General features: G+C 43.7%; 1 protein-coding gene across 1 annotated transcript in view; it reads right to left on the reverse strand.

Moving 5' to 3' along the window:
• Window positions 1–679: 679 nt before the first annotated feature.
• The window catches only part of LOC138504992 (astacin-like metalloendopeptidase), a 226,577-nt gene continuing 201,264 nt past the window's right edge, over window positions 680–25,992 (reverse strand). The window contains exon 9 of the mRNA XM_069625354.1: window positions 680–910. Within this exon, the coding sequence (XP_069481455.1) occupies window positions 680–910 (231 nt within the window). The remainder of the gene's footprint in view (window positions 911–25,992) is intronic.

Raw genomic sequence — 25,992 nt, forward strand, 5'->3', positions numbered from 1 at the left:
CGTGCCTTGACATGAAATCGCCATTCTTCCCTACAAGTGAAGGGAACCATGACATTGGTTTGGAAGATGTGAACAGTGGAACACACAATGCTGGAGTGTTTTTCTTCACGCTGCAGGGACAATGTGTTAAGGAACAGCTGATGACGTTCCATTGCCTAGATCATATAGGAGGAGGATTTATGATTCTTCTCACCCTCCACCATTACTTTTTTTGTGAAGTATTGAGCAATAAGATACTTGTACTAAGACAAACCTAGCCAGCGCTTAGTAAAGATACAGGCCAGTGACATAAAAACATGAATGTTGGCCTTGGTACATGTAATCAAGATGCCCCTTGGCACAAATGCCACCCACATCTTCTGGCCTTCCCTGTCAGTACAGCCAAAACTTGCAGGCTACAAAACTATTCCCAACCATACATCAAGACAGGTGCCATGTTTAGAGACTAAGTAGCATGTTTGAACGCTAGACCTTTTGTAATAGTACAAATTGTGAATAACGGGTTTTAATAAGTTTCAATTTAGTGTTTCACATTTTGTAATACTTGGATCGATGAATGACTGAGCAAGCCCATTTGGATAAGGATCTGGGATATTAACCTTGCCAAAAATATCTGTAGCAGAAACGTAATCCAAATAATATACCTCTGTCACTTGACAGTGTTGTTACCTTGTGCTCTCTACTTACTGAAGGAGTAGGTGGCTGAGAAGCCAGGTTTATTCACCCACATGTCGCTGTGGAATTGGAGCAGCAGAATATTCCCAGTGGAGGTGATGGGTTGAATCAGGGAGTCCCCACAGTACTTCCCCAGTATTGTGGAGTTGACGCTGCCTCCATCGCATACTGCCAGGTAGTCATTGTCACACTCAGGGTAATGTTCAACGTTGAAGGATGTGAACGTCAGCTGTATCTGCAAGGGAAAGAGTAAGATTAGGTCATTGTTTGGTGAAGATGGCTCAGCATGCAGCCATTGTGTACTGAGGTAAAATACAGTTCACGCAGGAACTGCGGTGGAGAAGGCTTTAAAGGAGGTTGTTTTTAAATGGTTCATGTTTCATTACTTCTTTGGAATTTTGAGTAAAGATAATTACATGAATAGAATGCGAGAGAAAAAGAGAATGTATGATGTCTTAGAGTGCATTGGAGCATGTTGGAGACACACAGGCAGCCTTCTTTGACAAATAGGTTTTCTGGCCCTTTCCTTCCAAATACCTGATGAATGCAGGTCTTTGACTGACAAGGAAAGGGTGAGGAGGCATGTGCATGATAGTGCGAGATTGAAGATGGCTCCCAACTTGTCCACCGACATACGAAGAAAGTAAAAATGGGGGCCTGTATTTTTCATTTCATTGGTGACTTTTTTCTCAAACCAAAAGTGCACGCCTCCAGGAGCCACAGGCTCTGCACTTAGAATAATGAGGGCAGAGCAGTCTCTAGAAGCCCTCCCCTATAATTGGCATTTCATTAACCTGGCTAAACATGGTCTACAATGTATCTATGAGAATAATAGAAAGAGAGGCAGCGCAAGAGAAAAGGAATGAGAGAGGGATAGAAAGAGACAGAGAGAGAAAGGGAGAGTGAGGGAGGGAGCAAAGAGAGAGAGACAGAGACAGACAGAGAGATTTACACTAGGGGAAAGAGAATGTAACAATGAGAGTTGCCTGCAGCGCCAAGTATGAGGAGGGATAAGACGAGGAGGCAAGATTTGTAAGTTTGTATACCTTTTTATGCCTCTTCATATTTTCTGTGCCTTTTTAAAAAGTCATATACGTTTTAATTCCTTTCCAAGCTGTAGTATGATATGATATGATACGGCATGTATAACGCGCCTATACACAAGTGTTTCAAGGACGATGAGGCAAGGGAGGGGGAACAGGGGGGAGACAGACAACTATGCTACTAGGCCAGGTGTCATTCAGATAGCGCAAGTGCATGGGAAAGGGGAAGGGGGAATTGCACGGGAAAGGGGGAGGGGACAGTGCAGTACATGGGATAATAGAATAAATAACAATAAATAAAAGTATGGGCAGCAGGTGGCAAGTGCAAGGGTAAGTGCAGACAAGAGGTGTCAAGTGGTGGTAGTGTGACTGTAGGGATACAGAAACAGTCCCCAAGTGCGGGGATTGCCAGGAAGGCAGTACAGGTGTGTGTGACTAGCAGGGGAGGGACCTGGGCCCGAGTCCAGAGGGTGGCCAGGTAACCAGTGCAGTTACGGTTTAAGCCAGGAGGTCAGCAGAGGAGAGGGGGAGAAAAAGCAGAGGCATAGAGAAAGGTTTTGAGGTGCTTCCGGAACCAGAGATGATTCTACTCAAGTTTCAGGGAGGCTGTTGCAGAGGGAGGCCCCAGCTGAAGAAAGAGATCTACCACCAACTTGTTGATTGGAGAAGCGACTGGCCCTGAGGGAGTTGGATGTGGATGAGCGAAGAGCTCGAGAAGGAAGATATTTAGGAAGAGAGAGTTGAAGGTATCCCCTGTTATGGCTTGTAGCGTCTTGCCTAGACTGTTAAGTTATGCCACTCTAGGACAGTTGATACTATACCAGGTTTGGCATCAGGGTGAATGCTGATAACTTGTCAGGGCCCCCTTTCTGACTATCCACTTCCATCTCACAAATATTACAGCCACAGTGTCACTCAGCTCTACATGACAAGGCAATAAAATGCAGCCTGTCAAGCATTGCAGAGAACAAATGACACACAACAACGTGGCCATGCCTATCACAGCTGTAGCATTGCCATAATTACCAGTACCAGAAACTGATGGTCTACTGTAGTCTTCTGATTAATTATGCACATGTTTACCATGATACAATTCTATTATTCAATGCCATTTATTACTATGCACTAGTGGCCCACACAGATTAAAGGCACCCATTGGCAGTGCCCTTGCCATAACTTGATTCAAACCCAAGCATCTCACCCTAACAATGAAAGCATCCCTCTACAAAAGACTAACAATGAACCACTGCATGACCGCCACCCTTGACCACAACCTGGTATGTGTCATTAAATTAGCTCACATTTGGGTCACTTTACTTCCAAAAACACTTAGAAACGTACTCATAAATACACTCTAATTTTAAATAGTACACATGTCCACTCAAAGCTATGCAGAGGTTAAGTCTCAATGTACACTGTGCTTCATAAAATACCTAGAAGTATGACACCAAACAGAACCTAGTGTCTTCTGATGTGCATTCCTCAACTCTCCAGCAACATATACTTTGATCTTCTCCCTGCACTCCCACTAACTTCCCAAACTAACCCTTCTCTTGCAGATCCCTGAATGCCAATATTCCATAAATATGACAACAGTCAAGCTCTATAAGAATCAGTAACATAATCAGGATTTGGGATTTAATTTTTTCTTAATAATAGAAATAAGGATGTTATGGAGTAATGAAAAACAACCTTTACCCTTTGTATCATTTACCGATGTAGCCCTCTTTCTTTCGCACTCTCTTTTTCTCCATGGGCCCTCGTTCACTTTGTGTCTCTGCCTACTGCTCTGTGGGTGAGGGTTTGTTTGTTTGTTTTTTTATTTATAATGCGCATCATATCCAGGGATAACAGGGTGCATTAGTTACAAGTATATGCAAGGCTTAGTTACAACAGACAAGGTATAAAATGTACATATAAGTCATTAATTACAAGAGGGTATATACAGATGTTACCTATTTACAGGCGTAAAATGCAAGAGGGGTATATACAAATGAAACAGACATCTTGCAGAAGCAATATTTACAGGGTTTAGGGTGTTTATAGATATAACCAGGTGGACGAAGATAATTACGGGTATACAGGCAGTCAGTGGGACAGTTGTAGTTACCACAAGGGTAGCAGGTCGAGAAAGGCAGGGAAGGATACACTCCATAAGGCATAAGGTACCGTAGCAGTGAGTCCTAGCTGTTTGAAAGCAGGGGTTATCTTTACTGTTCATTAGAATTCAGCCATATAATGATGTCGGATCTGAAGTTTTGGTAAGATTGGTCTATTCTCAGTGTGGGAGGCAGGGAGTTCCATAATTTGTCTGCTTTGAAGTTTGAAGTTTTGTTTATTTATAAAGCGCAGACCAGGCCCAAGGGCAACCGGGCGCATACTCTTGTAGACATGTTACAATAATCATTAGATACACAGTAAGTTTACACAGTATACAACAGCATAATACAAAATAATACAAAATACATTTAGCAGAATAAAATACCAGAAAATAGTGAGAGTCTGTGTGTATAACCAGAGTACACAAAGAAACAGGATCAAGTGGGGAGTCTCATAGCTCATGAGAGAAGAGCCACGTTTTTGCGTTGTTCTTGAAGGATGGGAACGATAGTTCAGTTCTGATAGGAGTAGGCAGAGTGTTCCAGAGTTTGGAAGCTAAAACAGGGAAGCTCACACCGCCCGCTTTTTGGAGTTTGAATATAGGCAGGTTGAGGCTGTGAGATTTGGCTGATCTAGTGGGTCTGGCGGAGGTGTGGAGAGACAGGCGAGAGGAGAGGTAGGGTGGGGTGTTGTTATTCAGGCATTTTTTCATGGGGAAGCTGTTGCCTCCGATTGTGGAGCGTTTGAAACTGGGTATGGAGAGGCGATCTCTGTTAGCTGATCTAGGTGGTCTCAGGGAGGTCTGTTTATGGAATCTCTCAGCCAAGTAGATTGGGGCAGCATTGTTGAGAGATTTGTGGGTAAGCAACAAGGTTTTTAGAAGGATTTTAGAAGGAGGTTGTATTGTCAGGTGCACATTTGGAAGAGCCCTGCCTGACGTTGCTGAGGGGCTGCTTTGGTTTTTATGGTTAAATGTAGAAAGAGGGCAGTATATACAGCAACATGCACATGGTGAGATGCCATTTAAATATATCATTTTTGAGATATGTATCTTGGAACAGCAATGTACTGAATTTCCCCATCACACGGAAGAAGGTGCTCTCATTCCTGAAAACGGTGAATGTTGACATAGCTTTATTACAGGAAAGTCATCTCACCCTAGAGGATGCACAGAAACTGATGATGGGCTGGCTAGAAAAGGCATATACATCAGCATACAACACAATATCAAGATGGGTGGTCAAACTGGTTAAAAAGAACCCACCTTTCACAGTGATAAATCATCATATTGATAAAGATGGGAAGATTTGTGTCATTCAATATGGATACAAGAAGCTGACGCGACTATACGTAACACATATGCCCTGACATTGGGGAGGGATAATTTTTTCATGCAGTGGCACATCACTTACAAGACTATTCTGTGGGTGACATCCTGTTGGGAGGTGATTTTAATGAGGTGTTGGACCCATTCATTGACCGGAGCCAGAGTTTACAAGAAACAACAAGGAACAAAAATTGATACGCTCCTGCCAACTTACTTTCAGAGTTTAACCTGATGGATATGTGGAAAGGGACTATAGCTACTAGTCTACCGTCCCTGATGTATAGTCTCATATCAATGATATCCTGACCTCTAGTAGAATGACTCAAAACCTCATGAATAGTGTGATTGGTGCGATACACATTTCGGATCACGCACTAGTAAGTACCTTAAGAAACATCTGACAAGATCAGAAAATGGTGCTAATAATGTTCCACGAGAAACCTTTTTTGAGTCTGAACCAAGATTACTGAAAAGTACAAAAAAAATAGTTTGTGCAATTCCTTTTTTTTTTAATCAAAAAGACCATTAGGAAACATTGATCATTAGTTAGGAAAAAAAATTCTGATCTTTGCTGTAAAAAGACAGAAAGCTATTGGAGACAGGCTGGTACATCCTAAATATAGCAGAAGGAATGTGTGGGAATCTATATGGAATTTAGAAACCCTGGCGGAACATTTCCCATAGGGTTTTTAAGTTTACGAAACAACAATTGATAACTAATAACTATGACAAAGTAAACATGTTGCAGAGTCATACATTGTATTGACTGCTTGTGTGTACTCAGCTATATTGGCCAAACAGCTGCAGCAGATCACATGAGGATTAATGAACATCATTCATGAATTCATTGTACAAACATAAATGCTAATTTAGTACAAGATTTTATACACGAGGCATCATGCAGACATAAGATGGCCACCGCCATCGCCCAGGAAACCCCAAACATCTCAGAAATGCCCGCAAAGCTTACAGCTGCCTGCCCGGGTCAGGATTGGCCTCCCCTGCCTGCCAGCCCCTCTCCTCCTGGCTTAAAGGGAGAGGGAGGAGGCGGACACACAAAGCCGAGCGGGGAAGGCCAGAGGGTAAGGTCTCCGAAGCTCTTTGCAGCTGCACTGCGAGGCTCGAGTCAGCATTTGCCCACATCAGCTGTTTTCATGGAGTTCGGGACACTGGAGTGTTCCCATTTGTATACAGAGTATTACGCACTCCACGCAGCATCATGCAGACATAAGATGGCCGCCGCCGTTGCCCAAGATACCCCAAACATCACAGAAATGCCCACAAAGCTTGCAGCTGGCGGCCAGGGTCAGGTTTGGCCTCCCCTGCCTGCCAGCCCCACCCCTACTGCCTCAAAGGGAGAGGGAGTAGGCCGGCAGGCGAAGCCGAGTAGGAAAGGCCTGCGATCTGGGAATAGTGCCTGTAGATGTTGGTGATATTTTATTGTGCAACCATGTATATCTTTTGGTCAGACAAATGAGGGACTAATGGCATTGTGTTGCATCTGCAACTCAGTGCCTACTATTTGTTCCCTGAGCGAGTGAGGTCAGCGAGAGACTGTTACAGTGTGCATGGAATGTTTGGTTATGAGTGTAGGTTCTCGCTGGGTCAGTTGGTGCCAGCCTGCCTGGGTGGTAGGTGCCGGTGAGGTTCCCCCGGGGAACTGACCCATATGGGGCCTAGCTCCTCAGCATTACCATCTTCCTGTGTCATCTTGACCCTTCAAGCTGCCACCAGTCCATCCTTCTATATAACATTTGCAACAAGTTGGTGAAACTGGACTCATGCAGACATGTACCAAGGCAGCGGACATTAAGGCAAGTGTAACCTGCTGTGGGGGGTGCAGAATTACATTTGGAGTCTCACCGCCCCCCCAAAATGAAAGGACCCACCACCCAGGGCTACGTTCTGGGCAAAGCTACAACCACCCATGGCCAAGGTGTAACAATGTGGACCTGGGTCAATTATTAGATTCACAGGACCCAATCATGGTGTACTGGCTGGTAAGGGACTACCGAAATACTGCCCAATTGCAATGAACCACTACCCATATTAGAGTGATGCAAGTGTGCTCCATGGGCTCTTCCAGGACTAAAGTGGGACTGCCCAGGGCCAATCTACACCTCCCAGGAGAAGATGAAGTAGCCTTCCTGGGAGAGAAGGAGCCTTGAACTGATGTCCCTATCTTCATCCTGTATAAAGGAGATTAAGCAAGTGCCGCGCTCCCTCCCCTCTCCATTAAAAAAAGATGCTGCAGCTGCTTTCGGTGTGTCCCTTTCCATTGTGTTCCCCTGCCTGAATCTTCCAGTTGTGCAGCGTTTGCTGTCCTGGATAGCGTTGTTTGGTGGCCCCTGGAGTGGTTGGGACTTGCAGTGCTCCGGAGCTCCTTTATGCCCAGGACCCATTCTCCTTATGATGACGTCATGGCCCCTATTGCAGGGGTCTGCATAGAGTTGGAACGCTATCTGTACTCAGGGTCGGAGCCAGCCTAAATACGTTGAGGGGGCTGGATGGCGATTCTGAAAACTGTCAGTAAAACGGGACATTAAACCTATTGCGCTACTGATCCCCTCCTCCCCCTGTCCTATCCAACCCCTCCCCAAGCCCAGGAGGCTGAGTAGATATTATCATATTAGGCCTTCCTTTGGCCCATTAGATTCATCTTTCACCCCAACTCTCCAGAGGCGTAGCCATGATTCTGTAACAAGTGGGCCTGGAGCTAATGTAGTAGGGCCCACACTAAGAAGAGCCTGCAGCAGGAAGGGCAATTGTTCTGCACCCAGCCAAATGCATAGGAGTGACAGAGAGTAGTGAGAGAGGGCGAACCAATCAAGGTGCAGGGGTTGTCCCCTTGAGAAAAGTTTTTAAATAATGGCCTAAAATACTGCTTTTTGCAGTACACTTTCTGTGATAAATTAGGTAAAAAGCCACACAGTTTACAATCCGTTTTGTAGGGTAAGACATACAATGTATGTTAAATGACAAGCCACCAGCAATGCACAGGAGCAATATCAAACATATTGTCATAATGCCTTTGCCCACTATATGCCAGTACTCTGCAAGTGTAAAAAAACAAATCATATTGATAGTGCTCACACATGTCCGTTCTGGTGCACCGATAGATGCCACTATTCCCACATGTTTACTTTGTCCATAATACCAGTAACAATACTATAACAAACCTGTTTATGCTGGCTCTGTCAATACATGCCAGTATTCCCATGTAAGAACATACTCCTGTTGGCTTTGTCTTAATGCCAGTGAAATAAAGCCATGCCACAGTAAGAAAATATATCCTTGCTGGCTACACAAATACCATATAAGAACACTCATCATGTTGTATTTGCTCCCTAACAGCAGTAAAACATGTCATGCCACAGTAAAAAACATTGCCTTGCAGGCTGCACGAATGCCCCCACCCCAATGTAAGAATACTTATTTTGCCTTTGACCTTAAGACCAGTAATAAACTGCAATGCCACAGTAAGAAACATGTTCTTGCTGGCAAGCCGGTAAGTTTGCTCAGCGGACTGAGAGCATGCTGTTGTAATCTGAGTGTGATTCGCAGTTTCATGTCCTGACAAGGCCAACCCTGCCTTTCATATTTAAAAGTGACCTCCCTCATCTCTACCCTCCTCTACGGACCTTGTACTATTACATTGCTTTTTGACTGTGTTACCTCTCTCTTGCTCTGTACTGTACTGTACTGGGTTTTCCATGCTCAGCAAGTTGTACCAGCGCTGTGATACTTACAGATGTGGGCGCTGTCAATAAGTGCAATAAATAAATAAATAAAGCTGATTAAATGAGTGCAAACTTCGGCTGGGTGATACATTTTATGTAAACATTTTCTCTGTACAATGCTTTGGCGAAAGCACTATATAAATAGCATATCATTACACAAATCTCCCCGTTAGAAGAACACTTATGTTGCACTCATCATGTTATATTTCCCCATGTAAGAATATTTATGTTGCCTTTGACCTTAACACCAGTTAGATAAAAAGCCAAGTCAAAATAATGGAACATGCCCTCCCCATGTAAGAACACTCGTCATGTTGCCTTTGACCTTAATACGAGTACAGCATTCCATGCCACAGTAAGAACCATCTAGGCCAGCGCCACTGTACTATTCCTCCCCAACCCCACTCCAACCCCACCATCACATAGAAACACTCAAGTTGGCTTTCCTTTGTTAATCTTAATGTTAAAGGATATTTGTACCCCACAATATCATCACCAGAGCGGTCCCCTGGCGCTCTGACGGATCTGAAAAGGAAAGGGGGTGGGGTGAGTTAGTGGGACCGATCGGGAACAGTGCAAGGGATCAGTGATGTGCTGTTGGCAGCTGCAGTTTGGTTAGCACTGTTCGCTGGGCTTAGGTGTGCTTTTCGGTTGGTAGCCGTCGTGTTCTGTTGTGCGTGGCTATGTGTGATTTCTTTTGTTTTTGCAGTGTAGTGAAGTTTGTGCGGTTTGCTGTGCTTTAGGGGTGTGGTTGTGTTTGGTTAGAGTTTGAGAGGTGTACGCAGAAGGGTGAGATTGTTAGTGGGTTGGTTAGTGGCCTCGATATCTAGATGTGATACATGCTAAGTTCCAAATTCTTTCGAGATCTGGAACGTGAATATCTCCACACTTCTATCTAAATGTGGCACTGGCTAACATTCACAATCCTGTCTAGATGTGTCGCAAGCTAATATTTGCAATTATATCAGAATGTGGCACTGGCTAACATTCACAAAACTGTCTAGATGTGACGCAAGCTAATATCCACAGTTCTTTCTAAATGTGGCACTTGCTAACATTCACAGTATTTGTATTTGTATTTATTTTATTTATAAAGCGCAGACAGGCCCATGGGCATCCGGGCACATCATTTTACAAACAGGTTGCAGAACGTTACTGTTACATACAGTAGATAAGGAAGATACATACGTGTTACAGATACATACGTGTTACAGTTACATACAGTAAATAAAGGAAGATACAATTAAATAATACAGTACAGTATTTACAATAAATACAGTAGGGCAGACGACAAGCCTAAGATCAAGGAAGTTAAACTGTCATTGTATCCAAATCCTGGAGTCAGCGCTTAGTGTTGCGCTTGAATAAGTGGAAGGAGGGTTCTGATCTGAGGGAAGCAGGGAGTGTGTTCCATAGCTTTGATGCCCGTAAAGGGAAGCTAGCACCTCCCGAGTTATGGAGTTTGAATCTCGGTATGGACATTGTGTTTGCTTGAGCCGCTCTAAGTGGTCTTGAGGACATATGTGAAGTGAATTGGTTAGTAAAGTAGGCTGGAGCGAGGTTGGCCCTGGCTTTGTGTGTTAGGGCAAGAGTTTTGAGAGATATTCTGTGCTCTGTGCTCAGTAATTTCTAAATTTGTCACTGGATAATATTCACAATCCTGTCCAGAAGCGACGTAAGCCAACATTCACAATAATGTCTAGATATGACGCAAGCTAATATTCACAATTATATCTAAATGTGGCACTGGCTTACATTCACAATACTGTCTAGATGTGACACAAGATAATATTCACAATCATCATATCTAAATATGACACTGGCTAACATTCACAATACTGTCTAGATGTGACACAAGCTAATATTCACAATTATAACTCAGTGTGGCACTGGCTCATATTTACAGTTCTATCTGGTTGTTAAGCTAGTTAGTATCAACGGCTTAGTGTGCTATGTTCTGAGGACAGGTAGAATGGCAGGTCTTCCAGAGTACAGTGATTGGTCTATTTCCCACCCAGGCCCACATCTACCTTGATGATCGCTGGTTGACGGTTGGCCCTGGCCTCTCCTGCTGACACCTGCAGACACAGTTTGGAGCCACTACTGTAAGAGCTGCCTTTTGCCTTGGGACCCTTAGCCACAGGGGCTGTGCGGGCACAGTGCTGCCCTGGGATGGACTGTTAAAATGCAGGAATTACCCAATCATGAAAGGGGGGCAGGATGGGAGGCGGGAGGAGGGTCAGGATGTGAGGAAAAGGTTCTCGGAGAGAGTTGGGGCACACAGAGCGCAATCAGGTGGGGGGATCACTAAAACAAATGAAAAACAGCAATAAGTCCAAGAGACCATTCCACTCACCTCATAGACCAGAAAAAAGTGGCATGCAGGCGGGAGTCGGAGCACAAGGCCAGGCCACCACATTTACGATACCCAGTCATGGAAGGGGGAGGGATGGGAGGCGGGAGGATGGTCAGTAAGCGAGGAAAATGGTCTGAGGGAATATCTGAGATGAGCAGTGCAGACATATCAAGCTGTTGTGACAAGTAACAGGTGTGGACATTGGTAGTTCCCAGGAATCCCTGCTGGAGGGCCATTATTTGAGCCCCCTGGAGTGGGCACTTCCAGGCATTTTGTTCCTGTGCATGCAACATCATCACGTTGGAGAATGTTGCAAGATTAACTTCTTTTCTGTAGTCATATCGCAAACCAACACTGAATGGAATTCTGTACTTATGAGAACCTCCGAACTGTAGTACCAGTGATCGAAGTGTATGAAATGAAGTAGTGAAACTATGTTCTCTGCTGGCCTGCTCACAAACACCATTGCCACGCCCCCTCCCAAGCATAAAACACACCTCAAAACACATGTGCCTGGTGTTTAAGGGAACGTTCAGGGCACTGCACTGAAGGGCACATTTCAACATCTTCCAATACTTTTATTTTAAAACTGGGCCACTCTAGAACAGTTTAGTTTTAAAATAAAAGTATAGGAACAGTAAACTGCTCCTGCCCACTTCGACCACTGTGTAATACAGACACGGCCGGTGCCAGGCATGGGCTAAAGCCCCCCCACTTTGACACAGGCATCACTCTACTGTTAAGCCCAGCCCAGGCTCAAAAGGCAAGTACCTGTCACATTTATCACCTCAGAGAGCAGTGTATTTACTTACGCAAATGCACCACTCTCTGAGGTGAGAGAACAGTCACTGAAGTGAACATAGAGGCAGAGGACAAAAGCCTACACATGGGACATAGGTAGATCCTGATCCCCCGCTGTTGCAACTTAAGGCTTAACTGCTGGTTCAGCTTTTACATGGCTCATGCTTTCAACAAAATATATTTGTGTGCATGCAGGGATTGTATGTATGAATGCATGCGTGCATGCATGCGAGGGAGTGTGTTATGTTCATATGCTAGGACGTGTTTGCAAGTGCACACCTATGAACAAATGCAATGTGAATGGTGTACATGTGTGTGATTGAGTGTGTTATTGAGTGCACAGTCTAAATGTTCTGGGTGCTTGTGTGAATGACAGATCAGCTGTGTGGGTGCATGTGTCTGAATGTGTCCATATCTCTGTGTATCTGTGTGAATGCAAGCTGGGGCCTGGCGGTGCATTGGAGCATGAACCTTTTTGTGACAAGCGTATCGCATGTTTTACTGCAATTTTTTCCAGGCTGTGCAGGTGAGCGGAAAGGCCACTTGGACCTATTGGCCTGTTTTTCATTTGTTTTTAGTGATCCCGTACACAATTGCACTCCCTGGCTGCTGAATCGTTTAGCAGCCAAAATGTTTTTTTTATATATACACCATTTCTCCTCCCATTGCCTGTGTGTTTCACACTTTGAGGAATTTCAGGGCTGCAGATTACGGAATGCTACTAAAATATGAAGGCTGAATTTAGCAAGAGTTATTCATTTAAAATGAGTACACTTTAAAATGTTCTTTGCTGCTTTTAAATTAAGCAATATGTTGAAGTTTAGAACATTAAGGTATATGCGTGATCTATGCATGGTTCAGGCTTGTACCCCCATGATCTGAGTGTACATGTACATGAGGTAAGCCTTTGTACATCTTGCATTCCTTATTGTACTGTTTCAAGGGCTATGCATGATTTTTTGATTTGAGAGTTACACTCTTATAGTTAATCGGCCGGCCTCTGTGTTTACACCCCTTAGTTTTACTTCATTATACTTGGATCCATTATATAGTGTATGATTTTATCAGGGAGCCTTTCTCGCTTTGTATAATTTAGTGAGATCACAATCAATCTAGTTGGATCAAATTCACCTTCTGTGCTTATTGCATACGCTAAGTGTTGTTACGGGCTTAGGCATTCGCTACGGCATAGTTTACATTTTTGTGACTGTGTTCCACATCTGTATTACTGTGGTTATGCTTGCCTATTTTCTGATCAGATATTTAGTAAGGCTGTTGCATGTTCTATGGTTCTCCTCCTCTGGGAGTCAATACTTGTCAACTATGAGAGTGACAGTCAGCAAAGGGACACATTTAATCAACCACCTCTGTTTCACCTACCTAGGTGTAGCTCTTTTGGCTAGTGGTATGGTGTTTGGTTGTGGCCCTGGCAACTTTTTTTCCCATCCTATTTTATAGTTTTCCTTCACTGTGTTACTATAAGGTGTTCATAATTTAAGCAGTTACACCCTCATTGGATTGCCACTGGCTTTCGGAATGTTAGAGTGTGGTCTCCTTCAGTGGGGGCAACCCTGAGTGTTTCACCATGCTGACCAGTTTAGGAATGAGGATCAGTACATGGTGTCCACACCCTAGTTTGTCGATTGACAATAAGGTCTTCTGAGAGACTTTATTTTCATTGGGCTGTACTTCGTGTCCAGTGGCTCAGCAGCATTTGTAGTCTGATGTTGGTGGTTGAAGGGATTTGTGTTGCTCCTTCCATTGTTCTGATTATTAAGAGGAGATGGTTTGTGTCAGATTTGAGTGGTGTGTGTCAGGTGTGAATGAGTAGTCTGTTGGATGTGTGTATCAGCCTCTGAGCGAGTGTCTCCAATTTTGAGTGTGTCATCCTGGTACCTGTGACACTTCCATTTCCCATGCTTTACACAAACATACCTCTTCAGGTCTTGGTTCTTCAGCTTACATTCCTCAACTACCAGTTAGAGTTCGAGAGCAGGCTCTCTCCTCTGACAGTTGGATCAGTACTTAAGGGTGGCTGCCTCGAGGGATGGGGGTGGTGGACCCAGCCGGAAGGTTCATAGTATCTCATAGAGGGACAGAGTGTTAGCAAGTATCCACTTTTGTTTGGCGGTTAGCTCTTGATGGTGGCAGCATCAGAGGGGTGAGAGCCCTGGAGCATTGGGTTCTTGTACGGTTTGGTTGTGGTTTTGCTTACAGGCTTGTGTGTGCTAGGTTGGAGTATTTAGGCTGCAGGCGTGTGTGAGCTTGCACAGATGTGCAGCTTTGCTTTGTTACAGAGGGAGATGTGTTATGTCTGCATCTCAGTGGCTGCCATGTGTTCCCTAAGTGAGTGAGGTCAGTGAGAGAATGTTACAGTGTGCATGGAATGTTTAGGTATGATGTAGGTTCACTCTGGGTGAGTTGGTACCAGTCTGCCTGGGTGGTGGGTGCTGGTGAGGTTCTCCCCTGGGTAACTGATCCCTTTGGGGCCTAGCCCTTCAGCATTACCATTTGCCTGTGTCATCCTAATAAAGAAAAACGTGAATGAACCTCCAAGCTGCCTCCAGTCCATCCTTCATTATAACATATTGTGAATGTACAGATGCAAAAAATATAAGACCCATCAACAAATCAAACTGTCTTTTGAAGGTATTGGATAAAGTGGCAATCAAACAACTGCAGGCCTTCCTTCAATCGTCTGCTTTTTTCCACAGTAAACAATCATGGTTTAGAGCTAGTACAGAGAAGGCACTACTTGATTTGCAGACCAATATGCTTGGATATGCTTGGTACAGCAAGGGAAATGGAGAATGCCCCTTGTGTGGGGCAGATAATGTATCTGTGTTTCATAATTTTCTCATCTGCCCTGTGACTATTAATCTGAGATGCTATCTGGGGCTGATCATCAAATCTGTTGGGGTCCGCACAATCAATGAAGCTATGAATTTGTTTGCTTTTGCTGTGGAATTGCATGCTGTCTTTCCAATTGCCTGTTATCTCCATAAAGCATGGATATTAAGAAAAAGAGTTATAGGTATGAACAATGTGGATGTGCGGAACTAGGCTGTTTTTATGCCATGGTTTCCATTAATTTACTGACTCAGTAATTTGCTGTTGTGTGGTGCTGCGAGCTAGACTCTGCTTGCCAAAATGTTTGTATCATGTCCAATTGTTTTTTTCTTTTTTTAATAATAATGTTTAAGTGACTATTTATATAACGATACCCATATTTATATAATGATGCCCAGCACTACATTCTTACCTGACATGGTTTTTTTTTAATGTCTTTTATATTTTTGCCTGCCAGGCCTGCTGCAACCGACGGGTCTGACCATGCCGGGCGCAGCGGCCACGGTAGGGAGACTCTTCACAGAAGAGCGGGCACCGTTAGCAATGGTGCCAGCGCTTCCCAGTCCCCACTGCCATCTGGGACTCTATGGGAATGGGGGCTAACTTTTTACCATTGCCTGACTTCCCGTGCCACCAGACTTCTAATCTCCCGGCGGCACCTGGAAGTCAGGCGCCGGTAAAATGTTACGAGTCAGGGTTATCGCCGGACTCGTAATGAGGTCCATACTCTTTTTCTGCATGGTTTTCTTTGTACTTGAAGGATGAAAACCAAATAAAAGTTCTATATTGATTGATTGATTGATTGTTTCTTCAGTGACCCTCCATCACACTTGATTTGAATGCACAAGCCTACATAGGGACTTAGCCACTAAATACGTGTAGTTGTTAAATCTCCATCACTTGGATTTAGGGCAAGCCATGCCTTTGAACCCTACCATCGATTGTTCCACTCCCCAAAAGATCCCCCATGGGTGCATGGGCTAGATGCTCAATTTAATCACCAGGAATGTGAGAGTCCCGAGGTCACCCATCAAAAGACCAAAGATTATATCACCCCTAAGGATATTAGAAGTACATATCTCCCTAATTCAGGAAACACAGCTTCCGGATAAGGAAACTGCTAGGCTTAAAGGACAATGGGTGGGGAAGGTGCCGCACTCAGGGGCAGATGTTCAATAAGTGGGCATTGCCATTCTATTCCACAAGAAATGCTGTGTTTGATTCATGATAGAAAACAGGGTATTGGTTGAATGCTTTATTGACAATACCTATACTGAAAAACGTAATGTGTATGGATCCAATAATCCCTGCCCTACCTGCAATGATCTGCGACAAACCATGGATGCACTGAATTGCCACTCTCTTTTAATTGAAGGTGAATGAACCTTACCCCTAGACCCTGTGATGCATAGGAAACCATGTTCATATTTGGCCCCTCTAAGACACATAAAGCCTCTGGGATCTTTTTCCATAGCAGAAACCTAGTGGATGCCTGCTGCATATGCAATCCTGAAGAGCTTGAATTCACATTTCATTCCCTAGTCTACGGCTCCTTTTCAAGAATTGATTATATATTTTTAAATAAAAGCCTAACTACCTTGATATATAGAGCATTGATCTCTCCTGTAGTAATCTCAGACCATGCCCCAGTTTCCAAGTCACTAGGTTGTGGAATGCCTAGGCACTGAATCCCTAGAGGATTTTGAACGCAGATCTACTGAGTTCCATAGAGTTTAGAGATGTGATGGTACGATTTACACAACAATACTTTGAGATCAATGAAGGAAAGGACACCCGTATATGGTGTTATGAGATGCGTACAATGAGGCACTATGGGGCATAGCATTCGTTTTGTCGTACGACTGCGAAAAATAAGGTTACTAAGGCGTTAAAAGCCATTAAGCGCATGGAAGCAGAATATTTACATAAACACAAACTGGAGTACATAAAAGTTGTCCTAAAAGCAAACATTTATGGGAACAAGGAAAACACCCATAAAGCATACAATCTACTGCTAAAGTACCAAACCAAATTTTGGCAGAGAGATAGAAACGTGGGAGCCCTTTTCACCTCATGGTTTGAACAGTGGGAATCAAGTATGTTCTCACACAAATGTTATCCCTTTAAATGTATTACAAAATTCCACTTGCTCCTGAGGTAATTTCAACTTAAATCATCCCAGAGCAGACACAGCAATGCCCCCACTCTCAACCCCACAAGCTCATGCAACTAACCCTAACTCAGTTTCGGCTATATACAAATGACTCTCCGACCCTGTGCTTGCACAAGCTAACTCTAATACGGAAAATCACGGGTCGAAGTCTGCCTTGTAATCTGGAAGAGGATCAGACACTCCTCGAAGGCAGCAGCAATTCCCAAAAAACGTTTAGGTATATAATAGAGCCTATTTTATACCCTCAAGACAACAAAAGGCCAACCTGCCAACTCCCCAAGCATACTGCTCATCTTGCCAAGCAGAAATAGGAACGTTGTATCACATGCTTTTCACTTGCATATTCACCTCTGTTTGTTGGAAATCCATTTGGGCCTGAACCACTTGGATTTGCAGTATCTCCCTCCCTTATTCACCATATGTTGTAATCTGTGGCAGCGCCAACCAGAATTTGTTGGAAAAACTGCCTGCATGAAACTGTTCAGCATCATGTTAGCGATTGCCTTCAAGGTAGTTCTGTCTATTTGGAAACACCTCCCTTAATTCCCAGTAGGCGCATAGTGAAACCAACTTGCCCACGCACATTGTGTAGAAATGCATATCACAATGAAGAGCCCCCATCCGCTTTAGGCCTTAATAAATTAGCCCGTGTAGTAAAATTCCTGTCCTATATCAAGGTTGCAATCTAAGTTTAAGCTCTCATGACCAGATATAAGTACCTATGTCACATTCACTATGGCACTGTTATGTGTCTGCTTGCCAAAGATGAAGGCAGTCCACATATGTTTCTAGGTTGTGTATCAGTCTAGAATATAACAATATTATTGGATAGTTACCTGGGATATGATTTTGCCTTACATAACGATTTCTTAGTTATCTATAATGAAACGTATATACTGTCTCTCAGTCTCTGTATACTGCTCATCTGTTTCTGCAGCCTTTTCTATTGATCCACCTTGCTTATTCTTTTCCCCTCTCTCTCCTCTTAAAACTCAAGTGCTCTGTCTCTTAAGATGATTATATAGGGACATATACTCCGATTTGGAGTTGAAGTTATATCAGAATTTTTCAGTTTTAGGGAGTTTTACCAAAGTCCACCAAAGGTAGGACTTTAGAAGACTCACACTTGGGACTCAGGGTTCCAACTCTTAGGATAGACCTGAACCACACACGTGCGTTGGTAGCAATCGCTGAGCAGCCAGGCTTATCTTAGGAGGCAGAGTGGCCTATAGGTGGTACAAAGAACATAGAGCGTGCACATAGGCCCAAAGAAACACTTCCACACTAAAGTTATATGAAAATAATGGCTTATTTTATATATATACAAACTAAGGTACGGTACAAAGTAAGTCCTATAACATACAATCAGTACACAGAAGGCCCAATGCAATTTCACAGTAAGTAAAACACTTGTGTATACTTTAAAAATTGCAGTATGAAATTAAAAAGATAAGTAAAATACCTTCGTAATAACTGTTTCAGGTCAAATAAATTAAACAAAACTAACACAAGGCAAGTAAATACAATGCAATATTTTTACAGAGACCTAACACTTTAGAAGTCCATCCCTATCTAGTTATGAGTGTCTCGTAGTCAGATTGGAGGGAAAAACAGGGAGGCACAAGCTCTAGAAAGTTCAAAGGTTCCAGACGACGTCATCTGTAGCAAGTAAAACGTTGTTTGTTGTATAACGGGTCAGGGACTTCGGAGAAGGCTCCCTGAGGGCACACAAGTGTTAGGCCTGGTCGAATGTGTACAGGTTAAATCCCCAACATATGAAACAGCAGTCCCACAACACAGGAGCAGCACAACAACTCTAGGTTAGTTCTAGTTTGAGTCTTACAGTACCTTATCAGTGAAGATGAGGTTGCAGCACGATGCCCCAAATTGCAGCAGCAGAACCTGTCACCGGATCCTTGGTCAGGCAGACGAAAGAGGGGACACTGGATTGGATATTGCAGCAGTATTCGAGTGAAGAAGCGTCCAGCTATGGATTCTATAGGGTTCTGTGATTGTGACGCCTTTTGGGAAGCACCATTGAAGAACGATTACTGCCCGGTCTTTTGGTCTAGCTATCTCAGTCCAGCACCCTGATGAGGGGACTTCAAGGAGTTGAATCTTGCCTATCGAGGTCCGGAAGGAGCCCACCAAAGTTTTGGGAGTATATATTCAGAAGATGAAGCACTGCACAGTTGCCACAGGTCCCATGGTATTGACGGTTTGCAGCCCGTGAAGGTCACAGCTTGTCATGGGATGACTCAAAATGCAGGTTCTATCAAGTCTGATTGGTCCCACAAGGCTATGGGAGACAGTCATCCTCTTTGGAGATCTCCTGTCGCTTGGAAGGAGGAGTCACACAGCAGCAGGTACACAGGAGGCATATACAGTTGTCTGGAAGTGGTTGTGGGTATCTCTCCTCTTCTTCCTCATTGTTTCTTCAGTTTAGGTGGTCTGCTTTTCTTCAGACTCAGGATCCAAGCCTTTTATCCAGGAACACAGCCAATCAGCATCCATGCAACACTGAAACTCTGGTTGGTGATTGTCTTTTCAGGACACCCATCCCCCCAGTTGGAACTTGTTGCAGACAGGCACACCAGAAGACAAAGAACAGCAGAGTTTCAGACTCCTCCCTATTTCCTGTATTCGCAGACATGATGGATTCTTGGCAGGCTTCACAACGGATTCCCACCAAAGACAAAAGTGAAACCAAGACCTTCCCCACCTAGCACGGCATAAGAAGGACTAAGACGGGACAATCAAAGGAGAAATGGCGATAAAAGAATAGAGCCAACCTTTTGGGTCAATGGTGACCCTCCTGTGCACTACCACGGCTGTAAGTACAGCAATATTTGTAACAACAGTATGATTTCTTGTAGTATTCATAATGTGTCAACAATCGCTATCATGTCTGTACCATGTAACTAAGTTATTGCAAGTAACAGCGCCTCAATGCCCCTGGGCTGCTTGCGCGCTATATAAATATAAATAAATAAATAAATAAAACAGCCCTGGGGTAAAACATGCACAATAGCAGGTAGGATAAAACCACTGCCACCAGCCATTCTGATGTTCCTGTCACTCTAACCAAAATTTTACAGGAGCAGTGAGAAAGGGGAGATACTGTGTAACCTCTTAGCACTCCACTTAAAGTGCAGTGTGCTGATATCTCAATATAACAGTTAGGAAGGATACTAAATATCCCCCTGTCCTTGGGAATACGAGTTCTTACAACAGAAACATAAATAGGGAAGCCCAAGGGGCTCCCAGCCACATGGCACAAGCTCTAGAAAGTTCAAAGGTTCCAGACAACGTCATCTGTAGCAAGTAAAAGTTTGTGTTGTATAATGGGTCAGCCACGCTGCACAGAAAGTCCTGTGTGTAGCAAAAGTCAAAAGACAGATGCCATAAAAACTGGAAGATACATTTCTTATTTTTGTATATTTTTTATATGCGTTTATCGCACTCAAGGAACCTCACACCCAAATAGAACCAATGACAACAAGAGGGAAAGTATTTCTATAGGAGCGAGTTACAAAAAAAAATGCAAAGTGTTCCAAAAGATAGGGTAAAATAATGAGCAAGTGTGGAAAACGTTTCCCACTCACTAAGGGTACATACAACATACCAAATGTCCAGCAAACAGTGCTAAGGGACTCACATGTGGCAGAGAGTGTGCATACAATTGAAAATCTAACCTAACAAACAGTTGCTCTTACGTTTGTGGAATGCAAGATATGTGAACCTTGCAAACACACTGATTACTAACTTTAACTAACAGAGGCATATCTGTTATCGCATTCTGTTTATGACTCTCTTATAACTATCTGACAGATTTCCTAAATCTCTCCTTCCAATAAAATATGGTAACTAAAAAAAAGGAAACCATATACATTGACTTTATCAACTACTCCTCTGTGTTTGATTTGATCAGCCATCAAAGGGTTTGGGAAATGTTGTAGCAAACCATTGTACATCCTTCTTTAGTGAGGATCATAAACTATGAGTACACTATTTCCACTACTTCAGGATTCTATGGATCTCAAAACAATTGCAATATCTGACATGAAACTGAGGTGCCTACATTACCCCTTCCTGATGAACATCAATATCAACATCATGCCGGCAATACTACCATGATTTATGTTAATATATGCAAGGACATTTACATTACTCTAAAAAGAAGCGAACAAAGAAAATAACATCCATAGTAATGTGATTAGTAGTAATTAAAATTAAAAAATACATTGAAATTAGCCTAAATTCTAAATATTAATTTCTGTCCAAAGCATTGTTTTCTTAAAAGCTAAATATGTGTAACTGACCTTTTGAAACATGCACCAGTACTCTAAACGTGTACCTTAAAACAATAATTCACAGATAATATTGTGTCACTATACAAATGTGGGGGTAGACACCAAACTCTTGGCTATTCTATTGAATTGTGTGTGCTGACCAATGTGTGCTTCACACAATATCAACTAAGACTTTTGTTAATAAAACAAAATTAAGGAGATTCAGCAACCCAAAGAAAAAAAAGATTTTTTTTTTCACAATAAGTGTTATTTAATCTGTAAAGGTTTTAACAGAACCACAGCCAAGACACAGGTCTTTTTCAAGGTTGTAACATTATCCACAATTTAGTTGACCCCATATGTTATCTAATGAGTATGAACATTTGCTCAAAATGCACTGATAAAAGAACGGATTCAAATAATGTATGCAGAGTATCAGTACCAATTATATTCTGTACCCAAGAATGATGAAATTCATATGAGCAATTTGAGTGATCGTTTTTTAGTGACATTGGGCATCATCATACCTGTGTTCAGACCATTGCAGCATCTCTTTATAATTGTTTGCATTGCACCCCCCATATTTCATTTTGGCCAGGGTAGCTTTAACCTGTAGATGCCCACATTTTACATTGACTGTCTTGCTTATTATATCAATATTTCCACATCAACACTAGGTTAGCATATTTTAAACTGCACCCTTTTTCTTCTCTCAGGCTAAGTAAACAAAGGTGGTTTATCGTGTTTCCTGCCTACATGTGATTTATGCTCCTTACAACTTCTCAAAGATCAAATTTGAAATGTTGGATGTATGACCTTTGAAATGGGTCTTTCAACTTTATTGAGGTGGTGTTATTTTTTTAACATAACATAATGTGGCGGTTTATTACACGGCACACGCCAGCCAGGGAACACCTTCCCCTACAATGAATGTGGCGCACAATACAACGCGTTTTATTTTTAGTATACCACAGATTCTTTTTGAGTAGGCCTCTGACCCGTCTCACACCCAACCTCCTCCAGCACGCTGTTTCACTAAGGAGGAGGAACCAGGCCAGTGTGTCTTAATAAGATATTTTATTAATGTATTATTCACTGTAGATGAAGATAATCAAAATACAACAGCCAACAAAACTGTGGCAAGACAAATGCAATATCCTATATAGAGCAACCACGTTGAAAAAGACTGTCATACTCGCTTTAGTTTTAATGACAAAACAGGAAAATAACAATTCCACCCACAGTGTTAGCACCTACAGTTAAGCACTCCCCCTGTAACGCTCACCTCCAAACATCAATTGGACTTGGTTCCTTTGAATGGAAGGCAGTGGCAAGGAGTAGGAATATAGGGGGGGGCATCGTTTTTGGGGGAAGCCCAGGTGTTTGAGAATCTGTAAACAAAATTTGCCATTTCGAGATTTGGGGGATATGGGAATGCCCTTTTTCCCCTGATTCTGGGCTGTCGCCTTTTTCCTGGAGACAGTCACTTGAACCGGTTTGGGGGGAGGACCCCACATTGATTTCTGAGTCATTGGGGTGACATTTATGGGGTTCAGTAATAGGTGCTTCTGGGTCCACTCCCATACTTACCTAGTCTATGTTAGGGTCTTTTGGGACCCATTTATCTTTGGGAGGAATCCCATGTCCTTGAAAGAGAAGAGTTTCTTCCCAGAATCCTCCAGGGATTCTTCCCCTTCAAACTGGAGGACGCGGTCATCCTCTACAAATTGGGTCTTATTTGTCCATTGGTTTCTCCTACATACCCTCTGATCCCTAGGTTGCAGCTTTTTGGGAGTAGGAGATTTGTGTTCAGGTTCAGAGGTTTCTAGGGGCTTTCCATGGGTGGGGGAGGAAGCTTCCGCCAGGGCTTTGCATCCCCTTCCTCCTGAGCCTCCTTCTCTGGAACCTGTTGCTTGTCGGGGTTCTCTCTCCGTCATTGATCTGGGGTGCCAGACCCTAGGTTCGAGCTGTTCCCAGCACCCATGTTAATTTCAGGGCTCTGCTGAGTCCTCAACATGCAACTCAGGTCTTGGGTGAAGCTCAGAACCTGGCCTCCAGTTGTGACACCCTATCTGGGTGATATGGGGGTGTAGGATCGAATCTTTACTGCCCTTATCCCAGAGTAGCTTTGGTATGGAGGATTTCCCTTGTATCCCTCCATTCTTGGTCTCCCTTCTCCCTGATTAGGTGGTCTAGAATCCCGAAGGTGGGGAGAGGGTGGAGGATTATTCTGAAGGTTGGGGTTGTGAGGGTACCTGGAGAAGAAACTTAAACTGGAGGGTGGAAGATTACTTCCCTCCTGAGGGAAGTTTTGTGCAAAGTTTGGAGGGAAATTTGGAGAAAGGTTTCCTGGGGCTGTACTTACCTGATTGGATTCCCCCCTGACCCGGGGGAGTACATACGTACCCCAAGATCGGCCTGTTCCCCTTATATCTTGTGCTGATGTAGGTCGCTGAGTCGGGTGACACATTTGTGGTGTATCCTGCCTGGCTACCGCCTGCTTGGGACTTGTTAGAGGGTCTCCTCTGCCTCTCATTTGATTTGTTAGCGGGAGGCCTATTTTTAGCCCCCCCCATTTCTAGGTCCAAAATGGGGGTATTCTTCACCTCCGCAGCCTTGGCAGCATCAGAGGTTTTGGTTGGTTTGTGATTTCTGGGGGAATTCTTAGTTTCCACAGGCTTTTGGACCTCGTAAATCCGGGTAGCTTTCTCCATTACCCAGACCAGGGTCCTTTCATCGAGGAAGTCCCTAACCAGTTGTTTCATTATGTACTTAGGGAGGGCATGAAAATAGGTATGAATGTACTCCCTACTGTTTGTGTGCACCCGTCTAGTGGTTTGGGCAAATGCCTGCTTCAATTCTAGTACAAACTCTCTTGGTGCATGATCCTCTCCGCACTGTAGATTGTAGGACGCCTTGCGAGCCTCCTGGGGTTACCGGTGCATGGAGAAGTGTTTTGAGATGGCTGCCTTGTAGGCAGACCACCTTGAATGATTCTGATCCTCCAGCCCAGGAAAGAAGCCAGAGTATTCTCGGGAGAATGTCCACTTGGGAAACTCCTTAGAATTATGATCGTCATCATTTGGTCATACAGATTCAGATGCTCCCAGACTAAGTTCTTGGCATTTTTATGGTAAAGGGTCATGACATTTCTAATGACTTTTATTTGTTGAACGGGGTCTTTTACCAGAGTTCGCTTTTGTTTGGAATCCTTCTTTTTCTGCTGCACCTGAGTCCATTCGCCCCCAGACTCAGAGCTGCTGCCATCGGTGGTCCTGTCCCTATCCTCTAAGCGCTCCCTGTTTCTTTGAGACTGGGAGTCTCTCCCAGAATTAAGGGGCCTGGTCTCATCTCCCCTGCTGTATTGTGGGCTCTCTCGGTCACTTCCCCTGGACTCCCTTTTTTGCACAGGGGAGTATTCCTCTCACTCCTTCCTTCTTCCGTGGTTGGTGGAGAACTCCCCCCACCTCCATGAAAGGGTGGAAGCTTTCAGGATGCTTTTTTGGGGCCTACACTCTGACTCTTCTTTATCTGCAATGTGGACCAGATGGTCTCTTTGTAGCCTATGTCTCTGCCAGTCTAGCTCCCTGATCTTCCCTTCATAGGAGTCCTCCTGCTCAGATGTGTTTGCCGAAATATTTTTGAACCTAAGCAATGATGCACGTTCATCAATCTCTGATGGAGGCTGGCCTTCCGGCTCGGTCATGCTAGGCCTACTTAAGTCCCACTGCCTAATATTCCCCTCTTCTTGTGAACTCATAGGTAAGAAGCTAGCAGCGCCTTGCGCATACACAGTGGTAACTTGGCTTGAGGCCCTGGTACACAGGACATTGCACCATAATCAGGGGTTTCCCCTCCATTCCATAACTGTTTGGGGTTCCTCAAGGCCTTCTTAAATCTAGCCAGTTCTTTTCTGATCTCTCTAATTTATCTTTCTCTGCCCCTATTTCTTGATAGTATGCTGAGACCTCAGCGTTGTGCTCTGCTATCAGGGCTTGTCCTGCTTTTATGATCTTACCTTGTGCTACTACTTGGCTATGCAGTCTCCTGTTATCCTCACAAGAGCCTCATTTTTTCTTTGTGAATCTTGTATTGTCTGTATTGTCTGAGAATACTCAGCCCTCTTCTTTTGCAGGAGACTAATCTCCTCACTCTGTGCATTTTTGATCTGGGTTGCCTGCTCTAGGTCACATTCTATTTGTCTCATATGTCCCATTAATGTTTCATTCTCTACTTTTATTTGAGTCAGTTCCTGAAAACATGACTTGCCTTTCTTCGGGTCTGCCTTCAACTGGCACACTGCCCGGCATAGGCCATATTTTTCCTGATGACTGTGCTATTCTGTTCAGTGAGGTGGTCTCTCTGCTGTTTCATAACACTCAACCTCTGGTGCTCCTGGTCAAAATCTGCTTTGGGGTGTGCCTCTTTAATCACCAACTGGTTATTCTCCTCTTTCAACATTCGAATCTGATGTTGAAACAGAGTCTACTGTGTGTCACATGTTGATTCAATTTTAGCTGACTCTCGATTAGGTTCTCAACCCCTTCTTGGCACTCCTCTTCCAGTGCCGAGAACTATGATTCTCGCTCTGAATTTATTTGTTGCTGTGCTGCCAAATCATGTAGCTGTTGAATG

The sequence above is a fragment of the Ambystoma mexicanum genome, chromosome 11 (genome assembly GCF_040938575.1).
Source record: "Ambystoma mexicanum isolate Mex_15411 chromosome 11, UKY_AmexF1_1, whole genome shotgun sequence".
Classification (NCBI taxonomy): domain Eukaryota; kingdom Metazoa; phylum Chordata; class Amphibia; order Caudata; family Ambystomatidae; genus Ambystoma; species Ambystoma mexicanum.